General features: G+C 40.4%; 4 protein-coding genes across 13 annotated transcripts; 3 read left to right on the top strand and 1 right to left on the bottom strand.

Annotated features, from left to right (window-relative positions):
• Positions 1 to 3: 3 nt before the first annotated feature.
• LOC102707787 lies at positions 4 to 4166 on the bottom strand. Its single transcript, XM_006657879.3, has 6 exons — positions 3263 to 4166; positions 2504 to 2589; positions 2318 to 2422; positions 1444 to 2238; positions 1023 to 1245; positions 4 to 651 (listed from the first exon to the last, which is right to left on the bottom strand). Exons 1-6 carry the CDS (start codon positions 3564 to 3566, stop codon positions 260 to 262), a joined length of 1905 nt encoding a protein of 634 aa, XP_006657942.1. The 5' UTR covers positions 3567 to 4166; the 3' UTR covers positions 4 to 259.
• Positions 4167 to 6609: 2443 nt separating this feature from the next.
• On the top strand, positions 6610 to 7484 carry LOC121054961. The gene has a single exon (XM_040526196.1). The coding sequence runs from the start codon at positions 6693 to 6695 to the stop codon at positions 7278 to 7280; it is 588 nt and encodes a 195-aa protein (XP_040382130.1). The 5' UTR covers positions 6610 to 6692; the 3' UTR covers positions 7281 to 7484.
• An 8589-nt stretch (positions 7485 to 16073) lies between these two features.
• LOC107304609 lies at positions 16074 to 19031 on the top strand. 2 transcript variants are annotated; one of them, XM_015839533.1, is made up of 6 exons: positions 16074 to 16228; positions 17145 to 17240; positions 17320 to 17517; positions 18213 to 18325; positions 18421 to 18493; positions 18617 to 19031. In XM_015839533.1, the coding sequence occupies exons 1-6, from the start codon at positions 16094 to 16096 to the stop codon at positions 18692 to 18694; spliced, it is 693 nt and encodes a 230-aa protein (XP_015695019.1). In that variant the 5' UTR covers positions 16074 to 16093; the 3' UTR covers positions 18695 to 19031. The 2 variants fall into 2 exon arrangements, with proteins under 2 accessions (XP_015695019.1, XP_015695018.1); XM_015839532.1 differs by having other exon boundaries at positions 18421 to 18514.
• Positions 19032 to 19454: 423 nt separating this feature from the next.
• On the top strand, positions 19455 to 23917 carry LOC102706581. Of its 9 annotated transcripts, XM_015839797.2 has the most exons (12): positions 19457 to 19942; positions 20091 to 20255; positions 20346 to 20445; positions 20531 to 20601; positions 20678 to 20784; positions 21756 to 21831; positions 21935 to 22084; positions 22363 to 22416; positions 22600 to 22685; positions 23081 to 23145; positions 23239 to 23303; positions 23557 to 23917. In XM_015839797.2, the coding sequence occupies exons 4-11, from the start codon at positions 20566 to 20568 to the stop codon at positions 23256 to 23258; spliced, it is 594 nt and encodes a 197-aa protein (XP_015695283.1). In that variant the 5' UTR covers positions 19457 to 19942; positions 20091 to 20255; positions 20346 to 20445; positions 20531 to 20565; the 3' UTR covers positions 23259 to 23303; positions 23557 to 23917. The 9 variants fall into 9 exon arrangements, with proteins under 9 accessions (XP_015695284.1, XP_015695283.1, XP_015695280.1 ...); XM_015839794.2 differs by having other exon boundaries at positions 19457 to 20255; XM_015839796.2 differs by having other exon boundaries at positions 19457 to 20255; positions 20326 to 20445.
• The last annotated feature ends 1252 nt before the right edge of the window (positions 23918 to 25169 follow it).

Here is a 25169-nt window from a genome sequence, read left to right as displayed (position 1 = left end):
TGTGAGAAGAAATGATCCATCAGACTGCTATACAATATGACTGGTAAGGGTAATATTTAATTTGCAGTGTCTGTATCTGGTAACAGAAACTGGGAAGCTAGGAGCAAAACAAGAAAACATACAAGGAAAGGCACGTGTATGAAAAGAGATGTTGATGCTCACTGATATCAGCAACCTAGTAAAAACCCCCTCCATTGGGGTTCAATTACCATATCTATAGCTATATACATACGTCTAATGAGGTTGAGCTTCCCAAACTTCACAATTTGCCAACATCTACGCCTACTTCCCCATTGCAATCGTGTTCAGCATCATCTCTAGGTCGCTTTCCTAGAACTGTTTGTTTCTCATCCTCTGCAAAAGCAGAGGCCATATCGGTCAAACTAACTTCTGATGGCTGATCAGCTCCTGTTTGTTTATCTTCACTGGAGTTTGTTTGTACAGCTGCAAGCTCTTGACCAGACATTGCAGTACTTCCGGAGTCTGGCCTCCCAACAGACGTCAAATTATCAGGTTGTCTTGTTTGAACACCAACTGAAGGTATTTTCGACAACACATCTGGCTTCATTTCAATATCTACCCAGTGGTTCTTGACCCAATCTTTCGAGATTCTTAAATTCTTTAGTTGGCATACACTAAAAAAGTTCTCACCTGTAAAAACAATAGAAATGCCAACATGTTGCAGATGAAATACCGAATGAAAGAACATATAAATCATTGGTTGATCATGAGGCATACATGGTTGCTTCCATATGCTTGAAAGAAATTCTACTATATGAGATGGATGGTTTACTAAGATATGACTCCAAGGTGTAGTTTCAAAAGGTGCAGTTTCAAAGGTAAAAAAATAGATACATCCTGCAAATTTCAGGTTAAGCCAGAGCAAAAAACAGTGTCTGATACTGTGATACATGTACTATCTAGAGTGTACTCTCAACATGTATACAGCCATTTTATCAACACAACTTATTGATTCGTATGGAATACACAATCAGAAAAAATAATTCAAAAAGGAAATTTACCTGGAAAATATACTTGTACACTATCAGCTGAAATGTTGTCTGCACTGACTAGAACTCCTTCCCACCAGCCACTAAACTGCCATACATCAACAGCAGTTCCAGGTAAAAGATTAATGCCGTCAACCAAACTATTTTGTTGAGGGCGTGGCCTAACTCTGAGTCGATCTGGGCATCTCAATCCCAGTTTATCAGGACGAGCAAATGTTGATGCAGGTACCCACTCCTACATAGAAGCATAGATATTGATTTACACAAAAAATAATCTCAGCCTCTTATCAAAGCATACATTTTTATACAAACTTAATAAAATAAATCATGGCATTAGGAAGAAGAATAGCAGAATGCAAAATATTATGGTGTATTTTGCCTTACAAACGATACATATACAAATTAAAATTCAAATTAAGACAAGCAGTCATACCTCCAATCTCCCACTATCATCAGCATTCTGTAGATCATCATACTGAACTTTCAATTTGTTATGATTAGTGCATGACTTGAGAATTGTACACCTGAACCAGCAGCCTACAATCCCACTGTCCTGAGACAAGACCTCTATTCTGTCACCAACATTGTAGGTTGACATATACTGATTCTGGGGCCCTATGAACTTGACTGAGGGATGTCTTCCAGGAGATTGCTTACTAATTGGTTTCTGATAAGATGCTATGGAGTCCTCTTGTGGGCCTCGGCAGATTTTAGTACCCAAACATTTTGAATAAAGCCTCTCAAACTGCTTTGGAAACTTTGTCTTCCCAGGTGTCCAATTCTCGACTGTCTTTATGATATCAGAGCCATCATCCTTTTCTTGTTCAGGAGGAATTTTTAAGGACAAAACAACAGCTTGACTAAAATATCCACGCAATGATCTCAGGTCAAAACGTTTAAACTTATTTTTACTGTATTGCCGAAAGCAGAATCGGATTCCCACCATAGAAGAATTTGGCAATGTATTGGAACATTTTTCATAATGCTCAGGAGTTAACACAGTTGCAATATCATCGACACACTCCACACTGATTACTTGAGAATAAGGAGTGATGAAAACTTCGCAAGGATGAGGAGGGGGAGGAGGTATAGCACAAGCAAATTCCTGGTTTTGATGAAACCATCGTACTTTAACCTTCTTCTGCCCCTTCTTGTCTTCATACATATCTTCCAAGTATGCAAGATAGCGACTTTCCTCCTCAGACATGACAAGCACAAAAGAATGGGTCTGCAAAGTAGATGCATATGAAGGTCAAAAAACAATATGGTAAATGGCTACACACACACGACCATAACAAAATACTTACAGATATTGTGGTGCCATTACGGCAAAAAGCTTTATAGTGGTAAAGCTGCTTGCCACAAGTCCAGGACGAACCAGACCACATAATGTCTGAGCTACAGGCTTTCCCCTAACAATGTAGTAGGAAAAATCATCAATATGCTCAAAGAGATGACAAGAAACCATAGCAAAGTTGCAAGTGATCACATACCAGATTGTGACACATAAAGCTATCAGATTCACTGTATCCATCCAATCCAATGTCATTACCCATATGTGGTCCGAATTTTGGAAGTTCTGAAATGAACAAGTAATTAAAACAAACGATTCATATGTTGATCATGCAGGTTGTATGCTGAACAGGGTAACAAACTAGAAGTCGGAATGTTATATCATAAGAAAGAGAACCAATAAAAGATTGATTGCTAAGGATAATTGTCACTAACAAGCTACATAAAAAGTTGAATATGGAATTTCCCTATTTTAGAGGGCTTCGTTTTGAACCTGAAACAAACATAAGCACTATCAAGTCCCAAATTTTGTGAGTACACTAACAAATGTTACCAGCTAGCACATATTATGTGTTACCATGCCTAATATGAGTGACAGGATGAACCAGAGGGTTGTACATAGCTACAAGTCTTTCAGCTAGAACCTTTAGCCCTAAAGGCCCTTGAAGGCTTAAACGTGTCTAACTGTATCCATCTCAGAAAAAAAAAATGATTATGTACTAAGGAAAGACACAGCAAGTTGCACAGGATCTTCTAGAAACTAAAAATATCACTACCAAGGTCTAAGCTACATTCATGGTTATGTGCCTACTGCAGACAGTGAACATACTCCAAACCATAATTACATAGTTTCCAAAGTCACTGCAGAACATGTAACATGCTAAGTAAACAATTAGTGGTATATTCAGTATCAGCCAAACTCATGTAAGAGCACAAGAAACAAAGGATGCGAGAATTACTTGGGGCGAGGGACTTCGCCGGAAGGAAGGAGGTAAGCCAATCCACCACCTCGCGGCGTGACCGCCACTTGCGCGCAAACACCCCTGACCCGCCATCAACACCGCCACATCCCTTCGCCTCACGGAAATCCTCCGAGACGACGTAGAGCATGTGGCGCAGGCTCCGCTCCGTGCCGACGACGGCGAGGTGCGACACCCCCGCAGCGTCCTCGAGGTAGTAATGCACGACGCGGCTGCCCCTCTCCTGCGACACAAAATCCTCCCTCCACCTCACGAACTCCGGGCCGTCCTCCTCCTTCGCCATCCTTGCAGCGCCACCAGGAAGGATGCCCGGCCAGATGAGGAAAAAAAATAAAGCACTAAACAAAACAAGGGGACTCCTGCGGCAAGCTCATGTCAGGTTCTCCCGGAGAAGACGACGCCTTCAGGGCTCTCGGCGAACCGGGGGGAGAGCCGGGCGCCCCTCTCCCTCCCTCCCAGAAACGAGAAGACGAGAATTTCACGGGACACGCGAGATTAACCGAGAAAACGAAGGGGGGCGGGGAAGGGCCGCCGGGGATTTCTCGCAATCCCCGGGCAGGAGGAGGAACCCTAGGTGCTCAGGGGGATTTGGGCGCGGTCCTCGCCGGCCAAATCGGCTTGAAACGGAAGGGGTTCAGGCTGAGCAGGAAACACTCCATGAAGCAGCCACCAACGGCGGCGGCGGCAACCGCGCGCGCGCTCTCTCCGAAACCAACACCTCCTCCTCCTCAAAACCCCCCCACCTCAACACGCGGCGTCGCCGGGCGCCGAGCCGGCGGAGACCACCAGAGCGGGCGCGGCGCGCGAGAGTCCCGTCACCTCCGCTCCCCGCACGGGGGACTCTCTCTCTCTCCCCTTCCCGGCCTCTCTCCGGGAAGGCGAGCAGGAGGAGGAGGAGGAGGGGGCGGCGGCGGCGGAGGCGGAGGCGGAGAGGTGGGAGGCGGAGAGGTGGGAAGGGGAGGAGGCGGAGGGTGAGAGAGAGAGAGAGGGGGGGGGGAGGGGGGAATCTACTCCGTTTCGTTTTCGTGCCGTGGCGTGGCGTTGCGGCGGGCGGGCGGGTTTACCGGGGGGTGTGACGGAGGTCAGGACGAGGAGGGGTTGGTGACTGTGACTCGGGTTCACCTTTTTGCTGCCCTTGGATTTGGAGATGCGGAAGAAAGTCAAGATTACGCCATCGGTTTAGCGTAGAGCGAGATCGAACGGAAGTCAAAATCAGCTCTGAGTTACTCCCCTTATGTCCAGTAACAGTATTTTTAGGAGAATTGCTAAATTTTGACTCTTTTAATTAAAATTTAGTCATTTATTTTAGTTTTGGCAACTCGAATTCCCTGAATATCTTTAAGAGACTCTCTATCCCCACTATCCAAATCCTGTCAAGGGAAGGATGACAAGGGAGTCTCACCCATATGGGACCCACGAGTAGCAATTTTGTTAGTGAGAAATGAGTTGTCAAATTTGATCATTGAGAACTCAAGTTTAGTCATTTAAATGCCATGGCAAGTCAAATAGCCACTCTCTTGAAGACCATCTTTTTATAAAATTGCTAAATTTAAGTATGACAAGTAATATGTTTATTTTCTTCGAGATACTGTAAGGCCAGTCTCAATGCATAGTTTCATGGTATAGTTGACAAGACTGTAAACTAAATAACCGAATCAGATAAGTTTCATAGGGATAAAACTCCTCTTTCATCTCATAAAACTCCTTCATTTAATGACCATGCCAAGTCAGCAGTTTTACTGACGTGACACCTATTTAATGTAGATGACACTCTCATAAAACATGCATTAAGACTGATCTAATAAGTGTATATTTAATATTTAAATTTATCTCATGAAAATGTTGGTGAAGAATTAGTTATGTATCGATCATCCCATATTCAAATCTCAATCTTATTTTGATTCCTACCTATCTTTCATGTCGTACCATGTCATAAATAATATTTAAGATACTTCTTTTTTAACTAAGATGTCTCTGTAGTGCACTTATATTGTGACGGAATAGTAAAATTTTCATTTTGTAGTGTTATATAAGCATTTCTGCATTGATTGTCATTATATTAATGATTTCATGGCCAATCAGATGTTTAGAAAGAAAATATATCAATTTAGATTTTAAAAACTGACTATTAAGATGACTAAAATGAATCTTTCAATATATTCTTAATCTACGCCAAACATCGTAGATATATTTATATTTTAGAAGAGAGCAGGTGTACCATAAGCAAATCATATCATCACGTGTAATCATAAATAACAAATATAGTACTTTTCTTAAGCGATCAACTGTGATGGTGGAGATGTTGGCAAGGGCATCCATGCAGCCATTCGACCAGTCTAGAAGGTGGCTATGCTAAATACATACAATGATATTTTAGCTTTTTAAAATGTAAATGAGGCATGACACTGTTCTTTTTTTTTCCAAAAAAACATTTTTATCTTTACATATGTACTACTCCCTCCATTTCGCTACGTAAATCTTTCTAGTATTGCCTAGATTCATATACATACTAATGAATCTAGACACGTGTGTGTGTATATATATATATATATATCCTCAGTCGTGTTAGAGGCTTAGCGCTACCGGCCTACCGCTGCTGCCATCGAGTGCCATAGCTAAAGACAACTGATACAGTAGTGCGTCAACCACTAATAAAACAGCCCAGTAGATTCTAAATCTTACATTATCACATACTTACTGGCCATCTCCTTTAGCTAAAGCTAACACGAATTACGAGACATCCTCTTTCTAGCAGCAGAGAAAGCATTCATTTTGCTAAATCATTGAGCAGTTTTAAAAGAAATGAATAAAGCTTTTGGCTAACAGAAAGCTCAAAAGTAGAAAGCGCTAACATGGCACAGTGCACACCAAACCGGCCCATTTATCTAACCAAGCCCATATACATTGTATATGAACCATCATCACTACCATATATACGAGACTGGAAAAAGTTCATTAGACGTCTCTCAACTTAACATCGAGTTATATAAGATTTCTTGATCTCAAAAACAGAAATATATATCCCTAAACTCACACAAATGTATATCCCTACTTAACGTCGTTAGCCACTGTTGAGCTGCTGATATATGAGACCCATCGAAACCGACCAAAAATATAGTTGATACTACAATATGACATTCTTTGAATGGTTTGGGCAAGTTCGGAAGCAGGGTTAAGATAAACCTCACGTGAAAGTTAAGAGACATCCGGCGAACCTTTTTACACGGTTGTACCGGCCCACTAACTTGCAGCGAATTTTTTTCACCGGCCCAACATAACTTGCCGGCCCAACAACCAGCCTCAGCCCCGCAACCACGTCCACATGCAGATCACTGCAATTCATCACCACACACTCCTCCCCCCTCATCGCGGGCGTCCTCACCGGCGGCGAAGCAGCAGCGGCGCCAAGATGAACCACCTCTCGCTCCTCCACCATCCCATCCTCCTCCTGCCCCAACTCTCTCCCAGAATCCGCCACCGCCATGGCCGAGCAAGCGTCGTCCAAGCTCGCCTGATCCCTTCCCCCGACCCCACCCCAACGAACCCGCGGCGGCCCCTCGCCGTGACGAACCCGTCGCCGCCGCCGCTGCCGCAGCCGGAGCCCGAGGAGACGAAGCGGACCCTCGCGGAAGCGGAGGGAGAAGAGGACGGGGGCAGGACGTGCGGGCTCCCGACGTGGGCGCTGGTCGGCGGCATCACGGCGGGGGTGGCCGCGGCGCTGGCGCTGTCGGCGGGGGCCGGCCCGGCGGCGGCGCTGGGACCGGAGGGCCCGCTGGTGGAGGAGTTCTGGGACAACATGCGGCGGTACGCGCTGTACGCGCTGACGGTGAGCACCGGGGTGGCATACACGCTGCTGCAGCCCATCGTGGAGCTGCTCAAGAACCCCGTCACGGCGCTGCTCATCATCGCCGTCATCGCCGGCAGCGGCTTCCTCGTCTCCCAGGTGCTCAACGCCATGGTCGGCAACTCCGACTTCATCTACGACTACGCCCAGTAGCGCAGCATCCCAACTCAATCCCGTGTAATACCTGTATTTTTCAGCTAGAACAGGTGAGATATATATACTCGTCAAGTTTGCTTGTCAAATGTGGTCGTGTTTGGCGCGCCTGGAGTGAATTTGGAGCAAAAATGGAGAATTCAATTAGAGTTTTGGACAAGAAAAATCTCTAAACATAAATTTTAAATTCTGATTTACTAGAAACTCTGCGAGGTATCTTTTATCTATATTGCGAATTCAGGCGGCATTGTTTCAGTTCAGGCGAATTCAGGGTTCAAACGCTGGCGCGCGATTAGGCCACGTGGCACATCCAATCCCGTGGCATTGCGTCAACGCCAGCGCTCATGAGAGGGAAGAAAACGGTTCGAAATATTTATAGATTCTAGACCAGTTTTTGAAAACGGATACGGATATGCTAAAGACACCTTCGATCGTAAATCGGAACTAGTTAGAAACATTCTAGAATTTTTGTTAGAGTTTATGTAGACCTATATACCATAAATCTAGAATATCCTAACCCACTTCAGCAAGTTAACCTTAAGATCTTAATTAGTCAAAACATGTATACTAACACTTTATTTCATAATAATTTATATGATGTGCACTTTGCTTTGTAATATGATATATATACTTTGTAATAATAGTGAAAATGAGTACTTGAATTTATAAACTATAGCCTTTATTTACAACTGAGACAATCTTTAACAAAGTGATCTATGAATTTTGTTGTAATGATAAAAAATGGTATGATTAGTGCCAATGTGTGAAATATTGACCTACTATTTTAGAAAAAAATTGAAAGCTCGGTTTGAGGGTTTTTATAATGCATTAAATTTCCGTTACCGTATTCGCTCTTATTCGTATTCATCATGTTTTCATATTTGATAATATTCGATTCTGTTTTCGTATCCGAGATTTTCGATTTCGATTCTGATTCCGAAAGAGTTATGGAAATGGAAACGATAAAGATGTTTTCCATTTGTTTTCATCCCTACTCATGAGATTGCATTGACCCGTCCAGTAGTGAAAAAAATGCATCCAACGTTCATTCGAAAAGGCTAATGTGCGACCACGCGTGACACGCCTAACTAGAACGGTATTTTTCATTTTACTATAAAAGTGCTCGTACGTTACAATAGGAGAAAACTAAAATTAATTCATATTTCAACATCAGTCAAAAGAATTACGGAAGTGATCACCACCAAATATACTCTCTTCATTTTTTTTGAAAGCCATTAACTTTTGGATTTACATTTTACCGCTCGTCTTATTCAAATTTCTTAAAAACTATAAGTCATACTTAAACTTTATATAGATATAAATCAAATCATAAAAAATTAATTGATAATTACATAATTTTTAAATAAGACAAATGATAAAGTATACAACTAAAAAAACAACGTCAAATAAAAAGAAATAGCGGGAGTATACGTACAAAATCACTATCGAAAATATGTCAATATGTATGCTTACATGTTAAGATAGATTGATTAATATGGTATCAGCATCATATTTGAGAGATATATCACTAAGAGTGAATTAATAACTTGATTAGAGTTTAGATGATTCACTACAGTGAGCTATACATTGGCAGGAATTTAGATCGATTCACAGCAGTGAGCTATACATCACCTCGAGTTTCTGGGCAACATGTAGTGAGACAAAATCAACCTGATCATGCGCTCGCAGACGATAGCGCATTGGCCCACTCATACGAGGCTAGCCCTGCGCTCGCGTGTGGCCCACTTGGGCAAAGCAAATGACGGCGTGCGATCCACACGGGCGACGCGGACAGTACGTGCTGCACATATGGCCCACCTGCTGGTTTTGCCCTCGTGGATGACAGACGGCGCTCGCAGAGGTCAGACGAAAAATTTCTAGCAGAATTGTTGCTTCTTTTTATAATAGTGGAGAAGAAATACAAATTCTTAATATAATTACGGCTATCATAATATATATTAATTACGATATAACCCACACGGATGACGCGGACGACACGACTGCGCGTATGACCCACTTGCTGGTTTTGCGCTCGTGGATGACGGACGATGCTCGCAGAGGACGGACGGAAATTTTCTAGCAGAATTGTTACTCCCTTTTATAACAGTGAAGAAGGAATATAAATTCTTAACATAATTACGGCTAACATAATATATATATTAAGTACGATATACTCCTATCTAATTAACAAACAAATCCACATCTATTTGAATGTTGTGTAATCTAAGTCAGCTTTATAAATAATTTACCAATCACCAAACTGTGAAATTTTAGCGGGAATCAACGATCATTAATTGGACCTCAATATTTGTAAACTTTATATATAAATAACATATTTATATGTGAATATTTTTGCTCATCAACTTTGTACAATAATCGAAATAATCTACCCAAAAATTACATAACAATGATTTATTTTGAGAATTTATTTAGGTGACAAAATTTTTGGTGTTAAAATTTACAATATATTGTCTTGAGCGTCAGTCCGCAGCTATGCATGGTAGGAAAAAAAGATGCTCAGTTTGCAGCTATGCACACCCGGAAAAAAGATGCAAAATAGACTCACACGACCGCCTCTTTGGCTACAAAACCGATTCTGCTTTTAGTTGAGCACGAATTTAATTCGAGGACATGGCGTGGACAGATGAATGAGCGGGCAGACTGGCGGCCCACTCGGACACGAACAATGGATGAGCGGTCACGTACCAAAAACCTAGCAAAATTATTACTGCCTTTTATAATAGGCAAAATCTATCGAGCACGCGTGCTCAATAGCCTTATCCAGCGACGTGATGAAGGCCATCTAGTTCTTCGTAATGGATACTTCCCATATTTTTTTATATAACGCCGTTAACTTTTTAGATTTATGTTTGACCATTCGTTTTATTAAAAAAATTATATAATTATTAATTATTTTGTTATAATATAATTTATTATTATAGTAACTTTAAGTATGCATTATAATTTTGCATATTTGGATATAAATTTTAAATAAAATGAAGAGTCAAACATAATCCTAAAAATCAAACGTTGTCATATATAAAAATATGACAACATAAAAATACAAAGGGACAACATAAAAAATAAAAATACAGAGGGAGTAATATAGAAAAATAAAGGCACAACCGCATCACAGCTATCGGGGCATGCTAACCACTACTATGGCCTTGCCCTTGTCGGTTCAAAAGCCCCATACATATACAAACATGTTACTCCACATGTTAACATGCAGTACACACGCTAATACGTCTAATTAAGTAAACTACTTATACTAACACATCAACTATATATATAAACTATACATATAGTAGATTATTTTTTCTTATGGATACTGCCAATACAACTCTAAATCAACTGACGAAAATAATTGTGCTAGAATAAATCAATGGATGAGAATACTGGTGTTAGAATACTAGCACTATACCCAAGCCCAGTGGCAAATGTTGTCAGCAAGTGATACAGATGCTAACTTGCTAAACAATTCTTATATTAGCACACATAATGGTAAATCAAAAGTCTGAAAATGGGACAATATAATATGCTACGTTGAATTCAGCGTATGAAGAACAACATTCTGAATATAAGGCGGTTAAAATTGGACGAAGATGATATGTTTGCTGCTACTAAATGAACTTCATAGTTTCAGTGGAAATAGAAATGGATAAGGTAGAGGTTGCAGCTGTGGTAAATTGTAGTAACCGATAAGAAATGAAGCGGCTTCCGGAGCACGCTGCCTTGTGGCCTGGGACAAAGTTTGCACACCGAAGACGGCTGGAGGGCTTGGCATAAAGGACTTTTAAAGAAGATGAATGAAGCTCTGCTGATAAAGAGATTTGTCTCACTTGTACCACTTAAATTCGATCAGGGCTGACTGGATCTCGAGGGAACACGCCGGGCACTCTTTAGATCAGAACATGAAACTTGGCATTCACTGGAAAAATCTTCGACAACTTCTACCACAATTACAGGCCTTTACAAATTGCATTATCAGGAATGGATGTAGAACAGCCTTTTGGCATGACATGGCTTCAGGTGTCAGCACTTTACTCCCACTGCACAAACCATGCAGTCACGGTAGGACTAGCCAACAATCTCCAACCTAAGCTGACCCAGCAAGCGGAATATGAACTTATGAACCTTCAAAACCTGCTGGCTCAAATACATCTCCGAGATGCAGAGGAAGATGAAAGGCTTGCAATCAATGGCAGGGTGATGACAACTAAGTTTGCTTATGCACAGCTCTCAGGTCCAGTGGAAAAATGCAGGAATTTTAGCTTTATTTGGCGCAATAGGACTCCCTTGAAGGCCCAGTTCTTCCTCTGGCTTGCAACAAAAGAAAGGCTGCCAACAAGACAAAATTTGCTCAAAAAGAAAATTACCAGCTCAGCCTCTTGTGCAATTTGTAACCACCTACAAGAGACAGCCGCGCATATTCTGCTTTCCTGCCCATTCTCCTGCTCCTTCTGGAATGTACTATTTTTTTGAGCAAGCCATAGCTTCATATCTTCTGGAATGTACTAAACATAAGCCCGAGGTTCATTTCCATGGACAATCTTTTCCGCTTCAAAAAACCAGATGGCCTGCCGAAAAGGAACTATAGGGTCTTCCTAATTCTCTGCTTTTGGCTACTTTGGACACACAGGAATGGTGTCATCTTCAACAACAAAGAACCTTCCATTCACCAGATTGTACTGTCAGGTTTGGAAACGCTGAGCTTATGGGTGCAGAGACTGAAGAAAGATGATATCCAACCGAACTTAATTGCCTGGAGAGGTGTCTTCCAGTCGGCTTTAGGATGCGCACGCGTGTGAAGTGAAAATCTCCGCGTGAAAGACGCGAGTTACGATTCCCAAGGATCGAACTTGCGCCGGCAGCTCGCGCGCCGCATGGCTGACCAACCGAGCACCGCTCGGTCCTCACTTAACCAACCTTCAAACTGTACTCTCGCCTGTAACAGCTTAGCTCCCTGCTCCTACCTGCAGATTGTCTTCTACTTTCTACCTCCTAGCTTTGGCTGCGTTCGTTTCCAGCTTGTTAAGATGAACTATCCCTCCTTTTCCATAGCACACTTTTTAAACTACTAAATAATATATTTCATGCAGAAATTTTTTATATATAAATTATTTTAGAAGACCAAATAAATCTATTTTTCAAATTTTTAATAAGTAATATTTAATTATCATGTACTAATTACATTTATCGTTTTCTGTGTCGCTAATCAGCTTTTGCAACGGTCTGCTTCTAACGCAATGATTGTATCTCTCTGCCTCCTAGGCATAACTTGGTGTACGACGTTTTTGGTTAATCTTAAGTAATTCAGGTGGGGACCCTCTCCCCCAGTGAACTTTCAAAAAAAAAAAAAGAAATGGAGCGGCTGGCCTCGACATATATTGGTACTTAAGTAGATGAAAATGCTCTATATATTCTACATCTACCACTATTAAGGCAAATAAATCACATAAAAATATTATACATTACTTCTTTCTATATTTTTTTGTTAACTAAATTCATGTCATTATAAATTTGCCAGTTTTGAAATATGTCATTATTTGACTAATTGTAAAGATGTCATTATAATTTTAGAACTATTTTAGATATACCATTTTTGACCAAATTGCCCTTCGTACATACCAATGGCACATTGAACCACAGAGGGGCAACATGGTCCACATCTTTTTTTAAAAAAATATATCAAAAGGATATGGAGTAATGCATTTCGAATAGTTATGAAATTATAATGATATCTTTACATTGAGTCAAATAGTATTGGTATATTTTAAAACTAGCAAATTTATAATGACATATATTTAATTAACCCCTTTACTATGTACACTAGCTTATTGCCTAAAAAGATTTTAATTAAACAAAATTATCATTAAAATTGATAACACTGATACTTTCAACATCCGATGCACATATTTGATACGGATAAAGTTTCTAAAATTAGTTTTTCTAAAAAAAAATTAAGCATTGTATCGAAGCTGATACTAAAAAGTTGAATTCATACATATAAATTTTTTTTGACCGTTTCCAAAAATAAAATAATACTCCAAAAATAAAAGAAAATAATACTCCCTCCATTTCACAATGTAAAACTTTTTAGCCTTGGCTAGATTGATTTATGTGGATGCTAATGAATCTAGACATATATATAAATTATATATATTCATGTGGATGCTAAAAGGTTTTACGATATGAAACGGAGGTAGTAATATTGTTTTCACTGATTTTCATCGCTATATTTGAAGGCTCTTTGGTCCCCACAGCGTGTCTTTTCTGTGTCAGGGAAATATAAGCTAGAAAATAAAATCACAAAGGAACCTTGCAGCCAGTTATAATCTTAAAACAAGAATTGATCAATCAAGCATTTTTATAATTTTTTAAGTCTTTTAAACCCGTTGCAACGTACGGGTATTTTGCTAGTCAATATAAATATATATATATATATAGAGAAAAAAATCATCCCACTTCCTCGCACATGAAAAAAAAACAACGGGTCGCACAGGAAATATAAAAACGAAAAAATGACCCACGGACAGAACGGCTCATGCACCCAGCCGCTCTGCTCGATCCCGCCCGCCATCGGTCCGGTCGTTTTTTAAAATTTTTTAATAAATAATTTTATTATTGAACATTGAAGCAAAATATTTTTATCGTATGAAACTTCTATGGCGTGATAAAATAACGATGTCACGCAGAATATGGCGCGATAAAATAACGACATCACGCAGAATATTTGAGGTGACAGCACGTCACCGACCTGCACGTGATAGCATCAGCTTCTCACACTATCAAAACTATCGTGGCAAAAAATGTTCATACGATGAAAATATTTTTTCTCAAAATTTAATAATAAAATTATTTATTAAAAAGATTTAAAAAATAAAAAAAATTCTCCGTCGCCGATCTATGCCGCCGCCAACGCCACCTCATATGGCACCACGGAGTCACTGACCCCATCACATAGTGCACCGAGTAAAATGTGACTTCCAAGAGTTCAAATACGGAGAGACACAGTGACATCGAACGTTTGATCGAATGTCGGAATGAGTTTTCGGACACGAATGAAAAAACGAATTTCACAGTTCGGCTGGAAACCACGAGACGAATTTTTTGAGCTAATTAAACCATTATTAGCACATGTTGGTTAATGTAGCACTTATGACTAATCGTGAACTAATTAGACACAAAAGATTCGTTTCAAAATTTCTTCTACAGTTGTACAATTAGTTTTTTAGTTCACCTATATTTAATGTTTGATTTAAATGTCCAAAAATTTGATGTGATGTTTTTGGGAAATTTTTTTAAAACTAACCAAGGCCTAAGCATACCATCGCTAGAATTCTTCTGATGATCAGAAACAAGATGGATAAAGCGTGTCCTCCCCGTCAAGAAAAGGTGATAGAAGAAAAGAAAAGATGTACTCCGTAGTACAGTAGCACCAGCCTGACTGCCTGAGCATGAAACCTGACCCCCTCTGGCCCTCTGCCTTCCCCTGTGAAATCTGTTATGCAGCTGGCACTGACAGCGATTTTCGTTTTTACCTGAGATGGAAAGATGGCCTCCAATGACAGGTGGGACCAAACGCCCAACTGCTACTTGAGTTTTTTTTTTCTTTTAAGTATTTCCTCTTCTGTTCTTCCGCAAAATCAGGAAAGCAAAAGGCTGCCCATGGCATTGTTTCTAAAATTTTTTCCCAGAAACATTCTGTTGAATATTTAGATATCTAAATAAAGTATTAAATATATATAAATATTAAAACAAATTACGCAGTTATATGAAAAATTATGAGATGAATCTTTTAAACCTAATTAATACATGATTAGCCATAAGTGCTACAGTAACAAACATGTACTAATGACGAATTAATTAGACTCAAAAGATTCGTCTCATGGTTTTCAGACGAAATCTAAAATTTACTTTATAATTAGACTATATTTAATACATCAAATATATGACTGTACGCATCAATGTGATCTGTCTTCCAAAAAAAATTGGGAAACTTAATGCAGCCTGATTTTGATTGGTTCTTCCAAAGTCGAGAAACAAAATAAGAGTCCAACAATCTTTTAAAACCCACACAGTAACTTCTTTTTTTCATTAAAAATCACGGTCTAGTAACTAGTAACTGTTTTTTTTTTCTTGGAGGGCAATTTTTTAAGATGTATTCTAGTATAACTTTTGTTGTTGGAAACAACTGTTCTGCTCGGTTGTTTCCATTATGGTTGTTCCGGAGATTGCTATTTAATTGGGTCTCAAGTTGATCTAAGTTTAATTATGGATGTTTGAAAGTTTGCATTAGCCTAAGCATACCAAAAGGAAAAAACTACTGTGCAAGTTTGTCCTCCGTCATAAAACTTATACCAAACTTTAAAATTTTTAACCTTAAATTTAGAAATACTTTAAAATTTTTAACCTTAAATTTAGGGATAGTTAATCATTTGCCCCTCGTGCATTTGGCAATTCGTCTATGTGTTTATAAAATGTGGGTTGGCAAATTGTTAAACTAATTATTATAGCCGTGGCAAAAAATTATATGTCCTATTTGAGGAGTTAATTTTGAAGTTTATTCACCGATTAGAACGATAAAAATACATATATAAAAATTATATTTATAAAGTATTTTCGCTTGCAAAAATGACATGAGAAAGCCAAGCAGTCACACATTAATAATTTTAAAGACAGATCATCGTCACGTCATTAATTAGCCACTTAAGTGACTGTCATGAGAAACCGCCTATGCTGTCTATAAAAGCGCACACCCCCCAGGCACAGGGACACCAAGCACCCAGCCACAGCAAACCCTAGTTGCCATGGATCTCGGCGCTTTCCTCCGCACCACCGCACCCGCTCTCCCGCCGGCACCACTGCTTGGCCGGTCTGGGAACCGGCCTATGCTGGTGTCCGTCGGCCCAGACGCCGGCGGGCACGCGGCTGCTGGTCGCCGGGTAGCGTTTATCTTCTTGCACCGTGTTATTGCCTCGAGTTCTTCTTGCGTCGCGTGTTTCTTCTTTCTTTAGATCTGGTTCATAGTGTTCCTGGTTCGCCGTGTTTCTTCATCTTTAGATCTGGTTCAAAGTGTTCCTGTTTCGCCGTGTTTCTTCTTGCTTTGTTCTTCTCGCTCCGTCGCTCGCGTGGGTCGTTCACAGGCCAACCGGGTGGTTCTTGCATGTGGGTTTGTTCGATCGATCGTGTGTATTTCTTCTCGATCGATCTGTTGGTTCTTGCATGTGTATCCGCTTTTGTGTAGGAAGTTTATGGGTAGAGATTTCTTGCGTCGTGTTCTTGATGCGCCTTCGCTTTGTTCTTCTTGGTGCTTCATGGGCGTGGCCGGGATCGCTTCATCGCGGGGCGCTGCCATAGTGATGGCGTACGTTACTACGTTTTCGTCATCCTCTTGTTCTTGCAGTGCGGCTCGTGGCCGTAGTTTTTTTTCCCTTCCCGGTTGGTTCTTGTGTGGCCTGTTCATGCCTTGGGTAGATCGACTTATGCTTCTCTACTCTCCTTTGTTTCTGGGCAGCGCTTCTTTTTCTTGCGATTTTGCCATGCCTACGTCGGCACCTACGTATGCCATTTGAATCTGGCCGAGAGCTTGCATGGTTTGATCTTTTCTTTTTTGCTCCCTTTTCATCTGTTACTTTATTTTTTGTTTCTTTTCTTTTCTTTTCTTTTTTTCTTTTTTTGTGGATATATATGTTCTTGTTTTTTTTTGGAAATGTTTTGCTTCATTCTTCTGTTTTTTTTTATTTTTTTGAACAAACTACTTTCCTTCGTTTGTATTTGTGAGCTTTTTTCTGCTCGATATTTTGTAATTGTAAATGGACCTGTATGCGATCAGCTACGTATTTTGTTTTTTTTTTGAAGGCCTTGCTGTGCTTGAGTTGCAATTATCGTAGAGGAGATGGTGTGAAGGCTAAGTGCTCCAAGTATGAGGGACAAGATGACCCTTTCCTTGCAGAGGTAGTCCCAGCCTCTTTGTCATGTTTATCCGATTTGCAATCTTTTCTTGTGCCCGGATGACAATTTTGTTCGGTTTCAGGCGGACATCGGAGGCATGGTGAACGCCCTCGCGGTTCACTACGGATCCGTACTGTCTCGGATGGGTCCTGGTCCTGCTCTCTCTGAGCAAGAGGAGCAGATTCGACAAGAGCTGCTCACGGTGGTGGAAGACTCGGTTGAACTCGCGAAAAAAGTCATAACAACACTTAAGCCAGAGCCAAATTCACCAGAGTTTGTGGTAAATAAATCTCGGTTACGTTACTGCATATATATCTGCTGCAGTACATGTTGATGTCATTGTTTGTGTGCTGTTTGTTAGATGAGTTGTCTAAATAATGGATGAGTTGAGATTAATATTCTCCTGAATAAAAAAAGGTTATGTCCTAGTTTTTACTCTCGCCGTCCTGCTCTAGCATTAGCCATTAGCAAAATGAGAGAAGAGCTGAGCGCAGACGAAATAGTAGTGAAAAGTGGCGTATCGTTGTACTTTTGGTGCAGAAACAGAATTCAGGCTTTTTCTTTACATGGTGGTGGCGTGGTGCCCGTTCTGTTTGCAAAATATTTTTTTCTAAAGCATTATATATATATATATATATATATATATATATCAAACATAGTCTAATTATAAAACAAATTACAGAAACCGTAAGACAATCTTTTGAGCCTACTTAATTCGTCATTAGAACATGTGGGTTAGTGTAACACTTATGGCTAATCATGTCCTCGATTTCCTCCATAACCGTGTAATTAGTTTTAATGTATAATTAGTTTTAATGTTTATATGTATTTAATGTTTTGTTTAAGTGTCCAAAAATTTGATGTGATGTTTTTGAAAAACTTTTTGGAAACTAAAATTTGTTTGTATATATTCTCGTTTAAGCTTGATTGTCGTTGTCATACATGCATTTTGAATGAAATTTGCCTGAAATACAGGAGCTGTTTAAGTTGACCGCTGATTTGGTCAGAATTGCTCAGACTTGCAAGCATGGATATGCTCCCATTGGGCATGCCCTTCATGTCATAAGTGACCTGGATGCCCTTCGTAGGCAAGTATCTTAATCCCATTATGATTATGAACATGTGCCGACGGCCCTTTCTATCATCATTACCTGATGTATTGATGCCTTTAATTAATTTTCAGGCAAGTCTCCATTGTGAAAGGATCTGCTCTCCCACCCGCGCCCCCCCTGCACGGCGCTGCGCAGCTTTCTAATGTTAGCAACATTTCTATTAAGGCAAAGTTCTCTTCTCTTCAATCTCTTGTTGTTCTTTACTTATTTCTTGCACTTGATTCATTGTTGTTGTTGTTTCTGATATGCGTTTGCTTGCTTCCATAGGAGGTTGTCTTCTGGGTTTTGGAATCAGTGCTCAAGTCTGTGAAGAATGACATCGAGCGGATGATATCAGACCACTGAGCAAACAGGCGTCGACGCGACCACTAATGCATAGTAGTAGGAAGTTTTGTCTATCTACCTCAACTTTTGCTGATGTGTCCAATAACATCTACCAGTTATCTTTCTTTATCAGCCTCTGTTTGCTTGGGGAAGCCTACCAATTCTCTGTAGTAGTATCTGCTTCAGCATGTTTTTTATTTTCGTGTTTAGTAATGCAACTGGGTGTTTTGGAGGCAATTCCGCAACGTTGGAGTATCTGATTCACTATGTTTTTTTTTCCCGATGAATCTGCTTTGAGCTCCATCGCATCCTACGGTAGAAAATCTTCTTCTTCTGGCACTAATGATAAAAAGTATTTATAGCCCGTGCGTATTGTTGCATACTTGCATATACAGATTTTGCAGGATCATTTTACAAAATCATTTCTACTTTGTTAAAATTCTTACAGATGCCAATTACTTGAAACGCCATTGACATGATAACCAAGTTTCTTGTTTAAATTCGAAATTATCTTGTAATAAACAAAAGCACATTGTTTTAAATTTTTGAAACAATTTGTACGCAAGGCAGGGACCTTGTGATAAAAAAGGAAGAAACAATTAAAAGAATATAGAATGGTGGCGCCCTGGGCGGCCGGCGGTGGGTGCCACGTCGGATTTCACTGTTGTGGCAGCAGTGTATTCTCTTCGTCCTAGAACTCTTCCTACTGGCTACTGCTGCTCTCCCGTCGGTAGGTGGGTGGTGGGCCTCATTTTGCCTTTTTTTTTGGCGCCACCGGTAGGTCTCGTCGCTCTCTGTCCTTGCGTCCCATCGGCGAGGTCGCCATCCCCTCTCCCTCCTCTCCGCTCCGCTCCCCACCACCCGTCGCCTCCCTCCTGCCCTACCTGTCTGTGCTGCGTCTCCTCCGGCCCTCTCCCAGCGGCTGGCGGTCGTGCCGCAGGCCGCCGGGGCGACGTACATCTACACGACCGGCTCCGGCTGGGGGCTGGACCACCGCGCAGAGGTTGCGGGGGAGCACGGGACGCCGTACTTGCGGGAAAGCGCGGGACGACGACGGCGGAGAACCCCGGGGGAGGAGAGAGAAACTCTGCCTCTCACTGCAGCAGGGAAACCCCTTGTCTGCTCCTGCTTCTCGTCCTCCTTTGTCTGAATATTTTTTTTCTCTCAGGTTTTCTTCAGAAGAAGTTGAAAAAGGAGAGTTTTTTTCGATGGATGGTCAGAGGAGATGTGCGTGTGCAAAATGGTGTCTTCTAATTGGACGCAATGGAGGTATTGAAACTTCTTTTTTGGGTGCATCAAGGAAAAATCTACTACTGGTGCAGATCAAGACCAGCTGTTGGGTGATGACTGATGACACTCTGCTGGATGATGGTCATTAATACATATTTGTCCGGTTAAACTTTGCTGGCATTGATAGGGTACCTGTCACACTTAACGATGACTAATCATCACCTTATGAAGCTGATTTGGCCTTATCATATTATTTGGTACTATTTAATTACGCCCATCTTCGCCATCGACGCCCGGTATGCCACAATTACACAGAAGATGTAATATCAATTCGGGCTGGAAGAACCATTAGGTATGCCACATATCCCACATGTTAAATAACCTTTTTTACTACAATATAAAAAATCGCTGGTTCTGGTTAGAATGGTTCATCTTGTGTCAGACGGCAAGTAAGCAGTGACATTTAGTACGGTATTTAAACTGAGGTTTCTGTTATCACTCCCAACTAGTGAGCTTGGAGTTATGGCTAACCCAACTTGTAAGTAAGTAGCTTCTATTTTTTTGGTTTGTATATACTGGAAGATGAAGTTCATGATTGATTTCCTTATCATTCTGACCTTCTTTCAGTGAGAATATGAAGGGCTGGACAACAAGGGTTGGAAATGACAGCCATCTCCTGCTACCAGTTCGGCAAGAAGGTGTTTTCCCCCCCTTGTCTGCTCCTGCTTCTCTTCTTCCTTTGTCTGAATAGTTTTTCTTTGAGGTTTTCTTCAGAAGAAGCAGAAAAAGGATTTTGTTTATGGATGGTCAGAGGAGATGTGCGTGTGCAAAATGGTGTCTTCTAATTGGATGCAATGGAACTATGGAAACTTCTTTCTTAGGTGCATCAAGGAAAAATCTTCAGCCTTATTTAAGTTCAGTACCAATTAATATTTTCTCCCCACTTTTCTTTTCAGCTGGCCTTGATGTCAACAAAGAATTATTTATCCTATATAATTTTCATGAATAGAAGGCCCAGTTTCACTGCCCCTGTTAGCTACCACGTGGCTGCGGTTCAGCTTCTTTATCATCAGCTTGTCTGGCCTGAACGTTACAACATTCAGGGCACTGTTTGGGAGTGTTTTTGTTGATTAGATTATGTTCATCTGCAAGCACTCGCTGAAATTTTGCTTGAACGCTTTTCAGCTCGAGCTATATGAGTTGAGGTATGGTTAACGCTGGAGGATTTCTATATTTTCAGCTTCAGATAAAATGCTTTGCTGATGCTTTAAAATGATTAGGATGATATACTTGCACTATTTTGACCTAAGAATTTTTTGCTTGGGCATTCCATCAAATAAATGGGTGGGTGCTTACCTTGGTTCTTAATAGCTGCTCTAATCTGAGAGTTCGGTTGATTAGAGTATGTGCTTCCTTCTTTGGACTTCAACATAAAAGAGAATTGCAGTGTCATACACATGCAAATTTGCTCTCAGGACTTTTATCATATATGGAAGAGGTTTTTTCCTGAAATATGTTCAAAGCGCATCCAAGGTCCATATGCAGGATTTTAAATAGGAAGAATTTTTTGTGGAATAGTTCAGTCTTGCAATATTTTGTTGTCCACATTCGTGTACAAAAGTGCAATCTTTCAGAATGGAGATAATATCTACGAACAAGTGTTACATTGCATAATATTGTTTGTTGCTGTAAGCCTTAAATTCAGTAAGGATTGGTATCATTGGTATCTATATCCATATACTATCTACAATGTAATGTAAACAAGTAACGCAAATTAAAAATAATATTCACGCAGGCTACACTTTCAATGTATTCAGTTCTTTAGTTGACTTCCCCTTGTTTGTGTCTTCAGTGTGGCAGCTGTTAGGGAGTTTGTTCGAATGTTTTGTCAATTGGGTATTTCACATCTTAATGCTCTGTTCGCACAGGTTAAGATCCATCTAAATATAGACATGCATGCATTTGACGGTTTATTCATTAAATGTTTCTCTTCCATTGATGCAATTGACAAGTTGGCTTGGTTTGCTACAGTCACTGAAAGATTTGTATGAAAAGCATAATGACACAGCTGATGGGCGCATTAGGGTATGGTTTGGGGTCAGACAGATCATCAATGTAACAAATCATTTACTGCTTGGAAAAACAGATGCTGGTCAGAAGCTGAATACTGGAATTCACATGGTATTTATGTAAAGTAATTTATCATTGCAATCATCTTCTTCTTTGTTAAGATGGTGTGCTGCATCATTTGGTTCATAGAACTTAAAAAAATATGTTTTGCATGTCTTTATTATTAATACAAACATAAAAATAGCCTTCACAATGGATGGCTTGTATTAAAATATAGCTACTATTTTCCCTCTTATTTTTTTGGGCGCCTTATTGTATACATCACTTTTATCTTCTTATTTAGATAACTGCTAACTATCAAGAAGCTAATGTATCCTTTACTTGTGTAGACAAGGTGTAACTCCATATGTTGGAACCCCAGGGAACCTATGAACTTCACCGCTGTAAGATCTATATGTTCCCTTGTATAATGCTGACTGTCCAAATGAATTATGTGGGCTATATGCTATTGTTCTCGAGCTGAAAAGCTTATTAAGCTTTCCTTGCAGATAATAAGGCAGACCTAAAACTATGTGTATGTCTGTTTATCCTTTAGTGACATTTGTCCTCATGCTTTTTGCTGCTAGGGCAATGAAGATACACATTGTTATTCCTTTCATGCTGGAAAGTTGGATGAAGCCAAAGTTGTTCACAAGGGACATGTTTCAGCAGTGTAAGTAGTATTTGGAAGCATTTTTCCCCATGACACTCCATTTTCTTTAAAATAGATATATCTGCAAAGACTGATCCCTTGGTAAATAATGTTCAAATGCTATGTAGAAGGGCTAAGTTCTCATTTGTTGCAAAAATGTATTAAATAAGCATACCATAAGTCCTACAAAACTGACAATTTTCTCTAAATATAGTAAATGCAATAATTCATACTTTATATGGTCATATCAATAATGCATACTTTATATGTGAAATTCAGTCCTCCACAAATGATCCTATAAATGTGGAAAGTTCATATCCTATGCGGTTGATCTTTTTACTGATACTATTATCCTGCACCTTTTGTCTATTCTTAATTTTGGTAAGGCATTCTTACATAAAATGAGTTCTTCACAGGATGGATATTGATTATTCACCAACAGGGCGTGAATTTGTTACGGGCTCCTATGATAGAACCTTCGGTACGTAAAACCTTCAAGATCCTGTAATGTCATTACGTTCTACGCATGTATTGCGATTTTTCAGTAACAACGTTGTTGTCTATGCTTTTGCAGGTATGGATCTTGCAATATAATGGTGATCATAGCAGGGAGATATACCATACCAAGATGTTGCAAAGGTTCTTTTCCATTATTTCATTGGCATTCTAGCTTACGTTTCTACTGGTGCTATTTCTTGAGATCAAACGTCAGATTGTTCTCAACCTACTGAGCATTAAGTGAATCAAATAAAATATTTCATCTGCAAATGCATATATAGTTCTTAATTGTTACTTTCTACCTGTCAGGCAATTAGCTATCTTATTGACCACGGCTTTATGGGATCTACATGCATCAGTCTTACCCAAATAAATTTGCCTCTTATCTTTGCAGGGTTTTTTGTGTGAGATACACCTATGATGTCTATCTGAAGCCATGCAATTGCACACTGGGAATTCAGATAGTTTTTCATATTTTGGGTACAGCATTGAGCTATTTAAATAGTCACCGACCTGTGCGTTGCAGGGCTAATAAATACTTTTATTCTAAATATTAAACATTTCAATTATACACTAAATATGCTGCTCAGTCTTCAAATTATACAAGGGTTTAAACTAGAATAAGAGTCCATGCCAGTTACATCTTAATAGTTACTAATACCAAACTCTGAAACCAAATTAATAAAAATATACTGAACCCAGGATGGGTAAAACTTCATATGTGTTGATTGTTAATTTTGCTTAAATTAATACTAAAGTGTACATCATATTTCCAGTATTATGTTTTATTTAAGATTAAATCAATATGATCTTATACATGTCTTAATGATATTGTAGATGAGAAAATTTTACTCATTTGTTCAATACATCGGTTATTGAGTTTTTCTGGCAGTTATAATAACTGTCATCAACGGTAATAGCCATACACCCGCCTAGGGTTTCCCCTTTCCAATTCACCCTTTCTCCCGTAAAGAACACAGAGAGACACACTTCTATCTTACTTGCTATATATACACTAGCATATTACCTATATGTTACAACATAATCTTATTAAAAATATCATTAGTATATAATTAAAGTAGAGTTAATAAAGTGGCTTAATATATATGTCGAAGTTTTTTTTTTCAAAAAAATAGGAGGGAGTTGGTGGTGGTGGGGTAGGTGGTATTTGCCACCACTCAGTCTCTTATACAGTAGGACATACACATTCACAGCACCCGTGTAGCCCAATAAACACGTGGGCTTTTCTTCCAACCGGCCCAGCTACTGTACTTATGAACTGATCTATATTGTTCAGAGGGCGATTAACTTACCACCTCCCACACCGAACGTGGCCCAAGCCGACATAAAAATCGAGTTCCAATGTTTTGTGCAAATCCGTAACGGGCCAGGAGCTGATGGTTCTATTGGTTGTCCAATAACTGGCCCAATATGCTATCCCCTATCCCAAACGTGTGTAAGTGTCTACTGTCCGATTTGTATATATATATATTTTTAAAAAATAATTAGGAAACATCATTTTTTTCAAAAAAATGAATACCTACACCCCATTGCCCACCAAGAAGGTGGTTTTGTTCAGAAAAACACCCTCTTAGAGCAAAAAATAGTTTCCCAAATCTAGTGCTTTAGAAAGTTTGTATAGGAAAAATTGTTAATAGCTAGTGATATTTCACTTGCCAAAAACCAAAACGGTTGGAAGCTAAGGAGATCGCAATAGAAGTCGATCTCGTCGCACTGAGCGCCCCGCCAGCCGCGCCGCCCCTCCTGCACCCGCGCGCCGCCGGCTGTGCTACCTGCCCGCGTCCCCGCACGCGTCGCCGGCCGCGCTGCCTGCCCGCGCCCCCGTGACGCCCGCGCGCCGCCGGCCGCGCCCCCGCGACGCCCGCTTGCCGCCTGCCCGCGCCCTCGCGACGCCCGCGCGCCGCCGGCCGCGACACCTGCTCCTCCCGCGCCCCCGCGACAGCCGCACCACGCCATCCGCGCCGGCCGCGCCCCCGTGCAGCTCCG

Source organism: Oryza brachyantha, chromosome 7 (genome assembly GCF_000231095.2).
Source record: "Oryza brachyantha chromosome 7, ObraRS2, whole genome shotgun sequence".
NCBI classification, from domain to species: Eukaryota; Viridiplantae; Streptophyta; class Magnoliopsida; order Poales; family Poaceae; genus Oryza; species Oryza brachyantha.
The sequence above is the reverse complement of the archived record's forward strand: the minus strand, read 5'-3'. Positions and strand labels throughout refer to the sequence as shown.